This window comes from Bos mutus, chromosome 22 (assembly GCF_027580195.1).
Source record: "Bos mutus isolate GX-2022 chromosome 22, NWIPB_WYAK_1.1, whole genome shotgun sequence".
NCBI lineage: Eukaryota > Metazoa > Chordata > Mammalia > Artiodactyla > Bovidae > Bos > Bos mutus.
In genome coordinates this window covers 59139803-59152614 of record NC_091638.1, presented here as the reverse complement: position 1 = coordinate 59152614, position 12812 = coordinate 59139803, and the positions used below count along the sequence as shown (strand labels likewise).

General features: G+C 56.4%; 1 protein-coding gene across 4 annotated transcripts in view; it reads right to left on the bottom strand.

The window, feature by feature from the left end:
* Positions 1-5292: 5292 nt before the first annotated feature.
* The window catches only part of EFCC1 (EF-hand and coiled-coil domain containing 1), a 31518-nt gene continuing 23998 nt past the window's right edge, over positions 5293-12812 (bottom strand). Inside the window, exons 4-8 of one of the 4 annotated variants that reach the window (XM_070359572.1) lie at positions 12751-12812; positions 11438-11660; positions 9842-9982; positions 8242-8311; positions 5293-7270 (exon numbers count right to left, since the gene is read on the bottom strand). The exon at positions 12751-12812 is cut by the window's right edge and continues 80 nt beyond it. In XM_070359572.1, coding sequence (XP_070215673.1) covers positions 7134-7270; positions 8242-8311; positions 9842-9982; positions 11438-11660; positions 12751-12812 — 633 coding nt within the window. In that variant the 3' untranslated portion in view covers positions 5293-7133. The remainder of the gene's footprint in view (positions 7271-8241; positions 8312-9841; positions 9983-11437; positions 11661-12750) is intronic. The other 3 variants (XM_070359571.1, XM_070359573.1, XR_011461933.1) reach the window with 3 other exon arrangements.

Sequence of the window (12812 nt, the reverse complement as noted above, 5' to 3'; positions counted from 1 at the left end):
CCGCGCCCTTCGCCTTCCCGGAGCCGGCTCCAGACTTGCTCCCCCGCGGCGTCTAAGCATCGCGCTGGGGGCGCGGCGGGGCGCACGCACCTCTACCAATGCGGGTGTGTCGCGGGGCCACGCAGGGCTTCCGCGTCCGGCGAGCTTCGTGCCGGCTCTGCGGCCCGGGGCGGGGGTAGTCTCAGCCCCGCTCTGCCTCAGTTTGCTGGTCTGTAAAATGGGGAGAATGAAGAGTGGGGCTGGAGCGTGGCCGGCGTGGACCGAGGGCGCTCCCCTCCGGCTCAGCAGACACACCTGGTCGGAACCGTCTCTGCAGGGCAGGTAGGGCTGCCGCCTCCTCTAACTTAGAACAGGCATTTCCTTTTCAAAGTCCTTGACGCAGACTTTTAAAAGGGAGCTGATTCCAAGGAAACGGTAGAGCCGCTTTGAGTACAGGTGGTGAGGAGACCCCGCGCATCCCCAAGGAGGGGCTGGGGCGAGGCAGCACCCCGCAGCCCAAGCTGCTTGGAGGCTTTGGACTCGCCTTGGCTCCACACTTCAGCGTCGCCATCTGCTGCCCAGAGAGTGAAATACGCGCTGTTTCCTTGGTCTGGGCGGGTGCGTGGGTGGGGGCATTTTCAGGTCAACACACTGGTTTTTGTTGCCAGGAGGTGAGAGAGGGCGTTACTCACAATGTCCTTCAAAACTTTTTTTTTAAGGAGTCACAGACCATTTGAAGAATCCCAAAGAAGCTTTGCTAGAAAAAGGCAAAAGGAGAGTGGTGGGCGTGGAGGCTGTTTATAAATATCCCTTCCTCCTATTTTTCCTGAAGTCAAAGCTATGGTTTTTCCAGTAGTCATGTATGGATGTGAGAGTTGGACTGTGAAGAAGGCTGAGCACCGACGAATTGATGCTTTTGAACTGTGGTGTTGGAGAAGACTCTTGAGAGTCCCCTGGACTGCAAGGAGATCCAACCAGTCCATCCTAAAGATCAGTCCTGGGTGTTCATTGGAAGGACTGATGTTGAAGCTGAAACTCCAATACTTTGACCACCTGATGTGAAGAGTTGACTCACTGGAAAAGATCCTGATGCTGGGAAAGACTGAAGGTGGGAGGAGAAGGGGACGACAGAGGATGAGATGGTTGGGTGGCATCACCGACTCGATGGACATGAGTTTGAGTGAGCTTCGGGAATTGGTGATGGATAGGGAAGCCTGGCGTGCTGCAGTCCATGGGGTCGCAAAGAGTCAGACACACTTAGCAACTGAACTGGGCTGTCCAGCCCCTTCCTGCCTCTGCCCACCCAGGCCAACTTCAGGGCCGGCTGCCAGGGCAGCTGCCCAGGGCCCGCTCCGAGCCGCCCTGTGCTTGGGGGCTGCTGCTCTCTGGCCGCTGTCCTGAAGTTCTCAATGGTGGTACCTTTCACTGTCCTCTCAGTGAAGTCCCGTGGACAGTGGCCCCACCGGCACTCAGGGCCTTGGCTGCGCACTGTCACCTCCCTGAGTCCTGGCGGCCTGCCCCTCCGGCCGCAGGCCCCCAGGCTGCCCTCGGCTGGGCGTCTTGTGTCAGCCAGTGGCTGGTGGCAGGGGACTCTGTCAGGCCTGCTCCTTCCCCAAGCGTGTTGGTGCCCTGGAGTGAGCCTGCAGTCTGCTGAGTGCCCCGGGGGCCCTTGTCGTCCTTCCAGCCTGCTGGTTATCATTGTCAGGCCTCGGACGGTTACTCATACACCTAAACACCCTCCAGAACACTCCCGAATCACCCTGTGAATGGGGCAGCATGGCTTCTCACTAGAAGTGTTTTTGTTAGCTGTTGCACAAAACAGCGTTCCCCAAGCTCACAGCTTAAGCAGTAGTGTGTTCATGTATTCTCTCAGTCCCTGGGGGGTCAGGATCTTGGGAGTGGCTTTGCTGGGCGGGTCCGGTTCCGGATACTGCAGTCAGATCCCGGCCTGAAGACCTGACCCGGGCTGCGGGTCCTGCCTCTGAGGTGTGAGCGGGCTGACGGCTGGAGGCCCTGGTTTCTTGCTGGCTGTTGACCGGGGCACGTCGCCACATGGCCTTTCTCCTAGGGCGCCTGGATGTCCTCCTGGCTCAGGGAGGAAGGCAGCGGCCCAGGCCTCTCACGGCTCGTGTCCAGGGTCACACCATCAACACCTCTGTTCTCTGTTAGACCCGAGTGGCTTAGTGTAGCTCACACTCGGAGCAAAGGGAGCTGGCTTTATATCTCAAAGGGAGAGTGTTGAAGACTGTGTGCATTTTACCAGGAAATTTTCAGATTCAAATAGCTGCCTCCGCCAAGAAATTCTACAGCCTTATTGAGAAGCATTGGGAAGGGATTAATTGGTTACTAGAGCTCCCAGGAGCCTCAAGGGAGGAGAAACTTCTGGGTCGGGATCGTGGCTTGAATGTCAGGCCCAGATATCAGGGAGGCTCTGCTTTTGGTGAGGCTTTCCTTGAAACTGCACTTTCCTGCTTCTTCCTTTTTTTAAAAAAGAGTATTTATTTGGCTGTGCCAGGTCTTAGTTGGGGCATGTGGGATCCAGTTCCCCGAGCAGGGCTCAAACCCGGGCCCCCTGCATTGGGAGCCTGGAGCCTTAGCCTCTGGATCCCCAGGGAAGTTCCCCACCTTGAGGTTTATGTACAGCAATCTATATATGTGTGACGACGTTGCTGGTCTTTTTTAAAAAAATTATTTGCTTTTGGCCCTGCTGGGTCTCTGTTGCTTTTGGCCCCTGGGGGCTTTTTCTGTGGAGGATGGGGGCAGCTCTCTAGCTGTTAGGCTGCCCTAGCTGATGGATTCCCCTGCCACCAGCCACGGACTGATGCAAGACGCCCTGGCCCGGGGCAGCCGGCTTCTTGCTGCGGTGACCTCTCTCGTGGAGCACAGGCCGTCGGGCACGTGGGTTCAGCGCCTCAGACTCTGGAGCACTGGCTCAGTAGCTGTGGCGCTCAGGCTTAGTGGCTCTGCTGTGTGCAGAATTTTCCCGGGCCAGGGATCGAATCCGGGTCTCCTGCATTGGCAGGCAGATTCTTTACCCCTGAGCCACCGAGGAAGCCATGTTGCCGTCTCTTAATTTCAAACACATTTTAACTTCCCTGCATTTTTACTCCCCTTCCCTCGTAACGACTGTGGTGTTTTTGACAGCACGTCTGACATCTTTTGTGTATCCCTTGACTGCTTATTGCGGGTGTCGATTTTGCTCCTTTTGTCTTTCAGTCTGCCGACTAGCTTTGTCTGGGGTTGCCTTGCTCCCGTTAGTGGGTACTTGCTTCTCCAGTGAGTGTTTTCCTTTCATAAATTTCGTGTTTCTGGTTGTAGCCTCTTTTTTTTTTTGCTTAGAGAAGTCTCTGGAACATCTCTTATAAAGCTGGTTTGGTGGTGCTGTAAAGCTTTCGATCTCTCCATCATATCTGAGTGAGTCTTGCCAGGGAAAGTATTCTTGGGTGGGTGTAGGTTTTTCCCTTTCATCATTTAAATATATTGAGCCCCTCCCTTCTGGCCTGCAGGTTCTGCTGAGAAGCCAGCCGTTGTATGTAGCTTTTTGCTGTGCGTGCGTGTGTGTGCGTGTGTGTGTGTGTTTTGTCTCATCATGTGGCGTGAGGGGTCCCAGTTCTCCACCCCAGGGTCAAACCCACGCCCCCTGCAGTGCGAACCGCTGGGCCACCAGGGACGTCCCTCACTTGCTCTTCATCTTTGGTTTTTGCCATTTTACTTACGTGTGTCTTGGTCCTTCTGGGGGCTGCTCCCCTTGGATTCTCTGTGCTTCCAGCACCTGAGTGTCCCCTTGCTTGCCCAGGTTACGGGAGTTTTCAGCTACAATGTCTTCAAATAAATTCTCTGTCCCTTTTCTTTCTTTTCTGCTGCTGCTAAGTCACTTCAGTCGTGTCCGACTCTGTGCGACCCCATAGACGGCAGCCCACCAGGCTCCCCTGTCCCTGGGACTCTCCAGGCAAGAACACTGGAGTGGGGTGGCATTTCCTTCTCCAATGCATGGAAGTGAAAAGTGAAAGTGAAGTCGCTTAGTCGTGTCTGACTCTTCGCGACCCCGTGGACTGCAGCCTACCAGGCTCCTCCTCCCGTGGGATTTTCCAGGCAAGAGTACTGGAGTGGGGTGCCATCTTTTCTGCTAGGACCCCTATAATGCTACGTGAGTACACTTGATGCTATCACAGAGATCTCTGGAACTGTCCTGTTTCTCTTTTTTCTCTTCAGCTTCAGGGATTTCCACTTCTGTCTGCCCGTTCACTGACCCACCTCTTTGCATCATTTATTCTGCTGTTGATTCCTTCTGGTGTCTTTTTTAAATATGCAGTTACTACATTTTTCATCTCTGCTTGGGGGTTCTTTTACATTTTCTAACTAACTCTCACTCTGTTTATCGCTTCTTCTCCTGAGTCCTTTGATCCTCTTTATGATCACCACCTTGAGCTCTTTCTCGGGTAGATGGCCTGTTTCCGCTTCGCTTGGCTCTCCTGGGGCTATACCTTCTCTTGGTAGGGAAATCCGGAGTGGCTCGTTGTGTTTTTCGTTCGTTTTGTTCTGATTGTGCTGGGTCTCTGTGGCGGCACACGTGGGCTTCTCTAGCTGTGTCTCACGGGCTCAGTTGCCCAACCCGGTTCTGACCCTGCACTGGAAGGCAGATTCTCACCCCTGGGCCATCGGGGAAGTCCGACCTGGGATTTCATCCCGTTCCTTTGTTGTGAATGTGCTCCTCTGGCACCTCATTTGCCTAATTAGCTCTTTTTGCTGTCTTGTAGGTCGGTTGTCAGCCGACCTTGGCGACGTGGCCTTTCGTAGGAGGAGGGCTGTGTGCTCTCCTCCGGCCACGGTGTGCACTGCAGGGGTGCCCGTACGTGCCCGCTCGGCCCCTCTGCTGTGCCAAGCGGACTACTGTGAGCAGCCTGGGGTGTGTGGCTAGCCCCCGGTCCAGTTGGCCACCTTTTTTCTTTTAATAATGTTAGCATTATCTGGTCCCGTGGTTGCCCAGCTACAGGAGACATCTCCCAGCATCCCTTGCAGCCAGGTATGGCCAGTGGGATGAGCTTAGAGGACGTGTGAGCCGGAGAGCCTGAGCCTCCCCTCCCTGTCTCCTCCTTCCTGGGGGCCGGAGGGCCGATGCGATGCTGGTGATTAGGTTCTGCCAGGGACGACGCCCTAGGGGACGACAGAGCAACACAGCGGAAGGAACCTGGGCCCCTGGGTGGCCACGTGGAGCAGAGCTGCTGTGTCGTCCACTCCCCTCTGAACCGCTATGGGAGAGAAAGTTCTGTCTTGTTTGGCCCAGAGTGTTGTGGGAGCTCGTTTATCAAGGGGGCTTAGCCCGTGCTGTAACTGATCAGACCCCAAGCCCTGGGGTCCCTAATCAGAGACAGCTGGCCGAGGTAGGAAGCGTGTGCAACATGGGCTCAGGAAGAAGGCTCAGCCCAGGAAGCAGGCTCAGCCCAGGCGTGGGTGCTGATTGCTGTGAGGTGCCAGGTAGTCCCTCAGCCTCTCTGGGCACCTCTGCATGCTAGGCCGTCTCATAAACTTGCCTCCAATGAGATGAGGGCCGTACGAGTGACGATGCACCTTTGCTTGTCAGGCAGAGGTGAGAGAAGATTTTTATTAGGACGCTCCTGAGGGTGAGCCTTAGTGTGGTTGGAGTCTACAGGAGTCCTGCCCGCCTGCTGTCCGCTGATTCCAGGGAGCCAGAGCAGGGACGGGGGTGCTTCAGGAATGTGTTTTCTGGTCCTGTTTATTATCACTATTATTATTTTTTAAATATGTATTTCTCTGCTTGCCTTGGGTCTTAGTGGCAGCACGCAGGGTCTTCATCGCATCACGTGGGCTCTTTGGCTGTGGTTTATGAACTCACTGGTTTGCGGCTCGTGGGCTTAACTGTGGCATGTGGGATCTAGTTCCCCAGCCAGGGATGGAACCCACATCCCCTGCATTGGAAAGCGGATTCTTAACCACTGGACCACCAGGGAAGGCCCTGCCGCTTTTATTTTTCGTTAACACACAGTAAAGCTGAGTTTTTGGAGAGGCACGCCCACTTCCATGGATCTTACTACACATGTGGACTCCTGCGGCCCCACGCGTGGCTGGGGGTCACCCTCCAGCCCTCCCTGTGGCCCTGCCCGGGACTGCCTGCTGGCCCCTGGTCCTCCTTTCCCCGTGGCCCCTCTTCTGTGTCCCCCAGGTGACCCCTTGCTCCCAAGTCCTGCATCCTCCCGTCTGCTACCCTCCCCCTTACCTCCGGGAGGCAGGTCAGAACCCCCCCAAGGCGCCCGTTGCCTGGGAGACGAGTCATCAGGGCCCCATCCCCGCTGGGCGCCTGCCCTCGCCCTGCCCTCTGCAGGGCTCCGTCCTCCTAGGCTCGGACTGCCCCCCTCGTCTGGACTCTCAGAACCCTCGTCTGCCGCAGTGTAGCACGGCAGTGCTCACCAGTGTGTCTTTCTCCCCTACGAGGGTCTAAGGTTGATGGGACTGGGCAGCTTGTCTTGCTCCTGTCTGTGACCCGCGGGGCTCAGTACTTACTTGGGGCTCAGGAAAGAGGGGCTCTGGGGTCTGTACTCATGGGGCGCTTTACGGCAGCACACTTGGGCGCTCCCTGTTCCCTTGCATTAAATGCCCTTCCCCCGTCTCTTCCCATCTAAATCTAACCACTCTTCTAGAGCTAGTTCAAGGTCACCTCCACCAGGAAGCCTGCTGTGATCACTGTCTCCTCCCTGGGAGTTCCCCCAGCCCCATGTCCAGCCTTCAGCACTTCCAGGGCATGGGTAGTGTCCTGAGTGGAGTGCGGGCACGAGGTCCCTGGAGCAGTCACGCCATGTGGACGAAGAGGACACCGCTGGGAAGGGAAGAGATCCTGGGAGCCCAGGGAAGGGATTCTGGACTGAACCGGGCAGAAAAGCAGGCACCTCGACTCCAAGGGCAGGGGGCTGGCAGCGGGTACAGGCTGATCCAGCAACCGTTGGCAGCGTGCATGCTGGCAGCAGGAATGTAGGCCAGGAATGAGGAGCCCAGGGAAGGCGTGGCTGCCAGGCTCTGCGCTTGAACCGGTGTCAGAAGGAGCTGGTGACCCCAGGGTTCTGAGGATGTGATGGTGGCCAGGCTGGTCCCGGAGGCTGGTCTAATGGTGGCCAGGCTGCCCACAGGCTGGGCCAACAACCTCAGCCGGAGATGGGGAAGGAGTGGGTAAGGGCCGGGGCTGTGGAGGCAGGGGCCGAGGGCTCTCTACGCAGGAGCTCACAGCCAGCCAAAGCTCGGCGCAGGGCTTCCAGCACAGCCAAGGGGCCAGATGGCCCGTCTGGAGAGAGAGTGGGCAGCAGCCGGGTCATCCTGTTCCCCGTGGCCTGCAGGCCTGCCTGCCCTCCCCCCAGGCCCTCCCCAGCCTGGCCACCCTCTCCCTCTGAGGACCCCGGGGAAGGCAGCTTCTACTGCCCAGTTTCTGAACTCCTCCTTGATGCCCGGGCCAGTCGGGGCACTGGATGCACCCGAGCCCTGCCCAGCAGTGCCCGGTGAGGCCAGTGAGCACAGGCTCATCACCAGTAAGCCTCCCCTCCTGATTTCACCGGGCACAAGCTGGCCCTGATGAAATTGTGCTGCCCTGAACTTTGAACAACGGGGCCACGTGGCCTGGTGCTTAAGGGAGCGGCCTGAGGTCTAAGGCGGCTGACCCTTGGCCCCTTGGTGCCTCAGTCTCCCCATCTGTGGAATGGGTGTGATAATAGTCTTTCCTCCACAGCAAGCCCGGGGCTAAATCGGCAGTAGGGAGCTGCCTGGCTTCCTCGGAGTCTGGCCACACTGGCTTTTATTTGGCCTTTTCCCTGAAGTGTCCACTCCCTGTTCTTCTCAAATAGCTGAACTCCCTGAACTCCCTTCAACTCCCTGAAGCCTGTTCCTGACTGTAGCCTTTGCAGGTGGGCTGGGCAGGACTGTGTGTGAGTCGCTCAGTCGTGTCTGACTCTTGGCGACCCCACGGACTGTAGTCCGCCAGGCTTCTCTGTTCATAGAATTCTCCAGGCAAGAATTCTGGAGTGGATTGCCATTCCCTTCTCCAGAGGAACTTCCCAACCCAGGGACTGAACCCTGATCTCCTGCCTCACAGGCAGATTCTTTATTGTTTGAGCTACAGGGAAGTCTCCTGACTGTACCCTTTGTAAGTGGGCTGGGCAGGAATGAGGCAGCATCTTGCAGGCAAGACACTCAGGACAGAGGAGCTGGGTCAGGATGCTGCCCAGGCCTTGGAAGATGGGTCAGGGAGTGGGGCTCACCTACCGTGTGCGGGGTCCCTGCAAGCATCCAGCGTGCTCAGCAAAATCTTCCCCAGGGCTTTTTTCGATATGTTCTTAAAAAAAGAAATGAGACAGGGCTGGAGTGGCCATGGTTGCTAAATCTTCAAGCAATGGGTGGGACTTTGTGGCCCCTACAGGCTTCTGTGTGGCTCCCTGGGGGAAGGTACAGTCCATTCCCTGAGCCCCCCCCGCCAACCTCAGTCCATGGTCCTTTCCTGGCCCCCATCCCTGTGATGACTGCACTGCTCAGACTCTTGGTGGGTACTGAAGCAGGGTGCAGGACCCATTTAATCCAAGATCATGTACTGACAGACCATTGTCCCTGCGCCCAAGAGGCACTTGGGAAATGACTGTGAAGAAGAGCATTTTGATGTGTTAGCTCCTTTAATCCTTGCAACAGCTTGTTTTATTCTCATTTTAACCAGTGAAAAAGCAGTGCTGAGAAAATGAGAACTCTGCCTGAAGCCACCAGCTGGGAGGTGGAGGAACTGGTGTTGCCCCAGGCTTCCCAGCCCAGAGCTGTGCCCACGGTCCTGGGCTGCCACTCAGCACCCTCCCAGACTGAGCCCCATCAGGCTGGGCCTCAGTGCCCTGTGTCCTGGGCAGCCTGATGTGTAGGCAAGGGCCCACTTCCAACCCTGCAGACCTGGGTTCAAATCCCACATCCATCTCATAGTGGCTGTGCCATCCTGACTGAGTTTGTGTCTCTTAAGAGAACTTTTTAAATGCTTTGCTGATGCCATTTAGGAATATGGACTTCTGGGTTTTGAGTTTTTAACTTGAGCACCTTGTCAAAGAGTCACAATACTTTGCCTTCAGATTCTGTTGGGTACTCTATATAGATAAACGCGATACACAATTATTGATCGCTTTGTTTCATCCTTTCTGGTCTTTGTACCCCTTCCTTTTCTTGTCTTATTGCATTGGCTAGAATCCATACGTGGAACAAGCAGAGATGACAGGCATGCTTATCTGGATTCCGATTTTTAGAAGGATTCCTTCTAACATTTCACCAGTAAGTGTGAGGTTTGTGAGAGGTAGTCGGCTGAGACTTTATCTGTTTAAGGATGATATGCACTGTTCTTAATTTGCCAAGAGGTTTTTTTATAATAAAAGGAGACTGTTACTGACTTTTCATCTCTTGAGATGAGTACATGGTTTTTCTCCTTTTAACCTTCAGTGTGCTGGTCTGTGTTAATCGATGTTTGATCTTGAACCATCTTTGAATTCCTGGGATAAACCCAACTAATCACCTTGTGTTCCTTTAAACACTTCCGGGTTTGGTTTGCTAATATGCTGTTTACCATTTCTGCATCCATATTTAAGTGTGACATTAGCTTATAATTTTTTCTTATGTGGGTTGTCCTCTGGTTTTGCGATCAAAGTTATATTAGCTTCATAAAATGAATTAGAGAACCTCCCTTCTCTTTGTTTACTTTCCCCGAGCTCTTTCTATGTCTGGAAGTAGAGGCGATGCCTGCCTATGGGGGGAGAGCTCAGAGTCAGTGCCTGACGCGGGTGGGCTCCACCCCTGCGGGCCCCGCCCAGCCCTGCCCCGGGGATACCAGCTCCCATGAGCCCACCAGGTCGCGGAGCCTCTGCAGGAGCCCCAGCACGTCCTCCAGCTTCTCCTCCAGCAGGGACAGCCGCACCCTCTCCGTCTCCACCATCTGCAGCTCCTGCCGCAGCCTCTCGTTCTCACCCACCTTCCGCTGCAGCTCTGCCTGGGGGACACCAGGGGCTCAGCAGCCGCCCTGCCACCCTCGGCCCCATGCACACAGCACCACCCCCAGGCAGGGTCCACAGCCTGCCCTGGCCCTCCCACAGGGGTCATCTCCTCTGGCCCCTGGGCCTACAGACAGAACCGCCCTGTCTCCCCAGGGAGGGCATGGAGGCCCAAAGAAGCTGCACGCCTGGCCCAAGGCCTCTCAGCCAGCCAGGCTGATGTAAGAACATACATGCTTCCTTTTTGGCGGAAGGACTCCATCCTTCCTTCTCTTCTCCATTCATCTGCTTGTCCTTTCTAAATTGTTTTGGTTGCAAGCAGCAAGCTAGTCTGGCCAGCTTGAGCTGAGGAGGAATTCACTGCCAGGCTAGTGGCTTGTCCCCAGAATGGGTCGATGGCTGGAGGATGTTGAGGGCTGGGGGCATGGAGGATGAGGCAGGAGAAGCAGCTGGAGACTCCTGTCTGGGGGCTGCAGCTGAGAACACTCTCCAGCCATTCCCCACCTCCCTTGAGACAGGAACCCCAGGAGAGGGGCCCGACTGGCCCGGCCTCGGTCACCAGTCCAGCCCTGGCCAGGCGGCATGGACGCTGCTGCTCCCTGCAGAATACCAGGGGGAGAGGGTGGCGAGTTTCAGAATGCCACGTGGACACCTGCCTTCTAAAGCAGGGATGGGGGGAATGAGGCAGCCCCTGCTCCTGACAGCGATGGAGGGAAAGAGAAGCAGCTGAAGGTGTGGCGTCCTTGGGCAGTAGACAGAGTGCAGGGCCTGTGGACTTGGGAGCGCAGCCTGAGGGTCTCAGGAACTGAGCTCCCCACCCTCCTCCCCTCCGCAGCCAGTTCTCCTTGGGGGAGGTGTCTCTCTTCCATTTCATCTGGCTTTGATGGAGCTGCCAATCACGGGGCCCTGCCCACCTACCACAGAGGACTGGTCCAGGTATGGGCACATGACTGAGGCCGACCATTGGCGTTCTTCCCTGAGATTTACTGTACGGGGCTCTTATTGTTCCTCTGGGGGTTTTAAGTAGGCTGATGAGAGCCTAGAGCTGCCTGGGGCCCTGCTCTCCCTCACCCTACCACACGGAGAAAGTCCCTCTATAGCAGGGGGAGGTGAGGCCAGCACCCACGAAAAGAACGGAGCAGACGGATGGGGGTAATAGAATCTGAGTCCCTGGATCCAGCGGTGCCTGAAGCTCATCTTAGCTGTTCTTTTGAAACCATGCTCCCAGTTCCATCTGGTAATAAATTCCTGGTTTTTTCCCTTGAGCTGATCTGAGATGGATCCTTTAATGTGCAGCCAAAATATTTTTCATTAGATCTAAATCATTTCCTCTCAGAGCCTTGGTTTACCCATCTGTGAAGGGGGCACAGGACTTGGCTGAGATAGCTCACAGTCCTTCCACCCGTAAGAGACTAGCCACTGGTCTGGCTCCCAGCCTCTGGGGCTCTGCTGACCTCCTCCTCAGGCGTCCTCAGAGTCTTTGCACCACAGCCCCGGGACCCCAGCTGCTCCACCAGCATGGCAACACAGGTCTCCAGCTCCCCCAGGGCGTGGGCATGGTTGGCACCGCCCAAGTGGCTGCAGTAAGTCATGAGCTTCTTGGCCGTCTGGTCATCGCACCTGCAGTGAAGGAGAGTACTGGCACAGGGGGGGCTGCTTTCCAAAGTCTGTTCCAGCCTGCAGGTGGCGGGAATGCGTTATTACCGAGTCTGTCTCCCCTGAAAGCTAGGTGGGGCCATGGCACCCCCTGCCCACACCCTTCCCCGGTTCCCCATGTCATCAGAGCAAAAGCCAGAGGCCTCCCCCAGTCTGCCCGTTACCTCCCTGAGCTCCTTCCCACTCACCTTCGCTCTTTCTGCTCCAACCACAGCAGCCTCCTCCAGGCCCCTCCCATGTGCCCCAGGGCCTTTGCACCAGCTGTTCCCTCTGCCCGAAAGGCTTTCCCCTCATTTCCTTCAGATCTCTGCTCAAACAGCACCTTCTCAGTGGCCCTCCTAGCATGTCCTGCCCCGTCCTCGTCCTCACGCTTGTCACCACTCAGGAGAACAGAGGCTCCTGGGCGGGGAGTGTTGGGGGAAGCTACCTTGGTTAGTGCTGTTTGCCAGGGGCCCTCAAATTTGCCTGGCATATCATATGTGCTTCATATGCTTGTTGACTTAACGGGTTGGTGATACAGTGACCCAAGAAAATCGGCAGAACTTTATAATAAAAGAGTCAGCGCTGCCCCCCCACCGAACTCCCATGGAGTGCCTGCCAGGATCAGGCCCCATGGGGGCATTTTATACCCTCAATGGTGAATCCTCACAAATCCTCTGCCAGGCAAGTGTTAGTGTCCCATCTTAGAGAGAGGAAGCCTAAGGCTCAGAAGTCAGGTGACTTGACCGGGGTGGGGGGCGGGCTTAAGTGTTGAGAGCAGTGGGTTAGGAAAGGGTCTGACACGTGGGGGGGGTCACACTCGAGCTGTGGGGCAGGTCCGGGGACCCGTGGTCACTGGAGTGAGGATCAGGGGGAATTAAGCCACCAGGAAGTGTGCCCTCGCTCAGCTCATTTCTCCCTGACACTTGCCCAGGGCCATCGGCTCGACCAATGGATCCGGGGACCGAGCGTGAAACAGCAGGGAAGGGACCCAGCCTGGATATGAATCAGGTCAGCCTCCCACGTCCCAGGCCCATCACTGCATAGAGGGGCGCCCCTGTGCTCCCAGGATGACCGTGGGGGCCCGGCCCCCGGTATGCCCGATCCTGGACGTCCTCGCGGGAGCACGTACCCACTCCCGCAGCCGGAGAGACCAGCCAGCAGTGCTGTGACCTCGGCCGGCAGCCGCTGCGC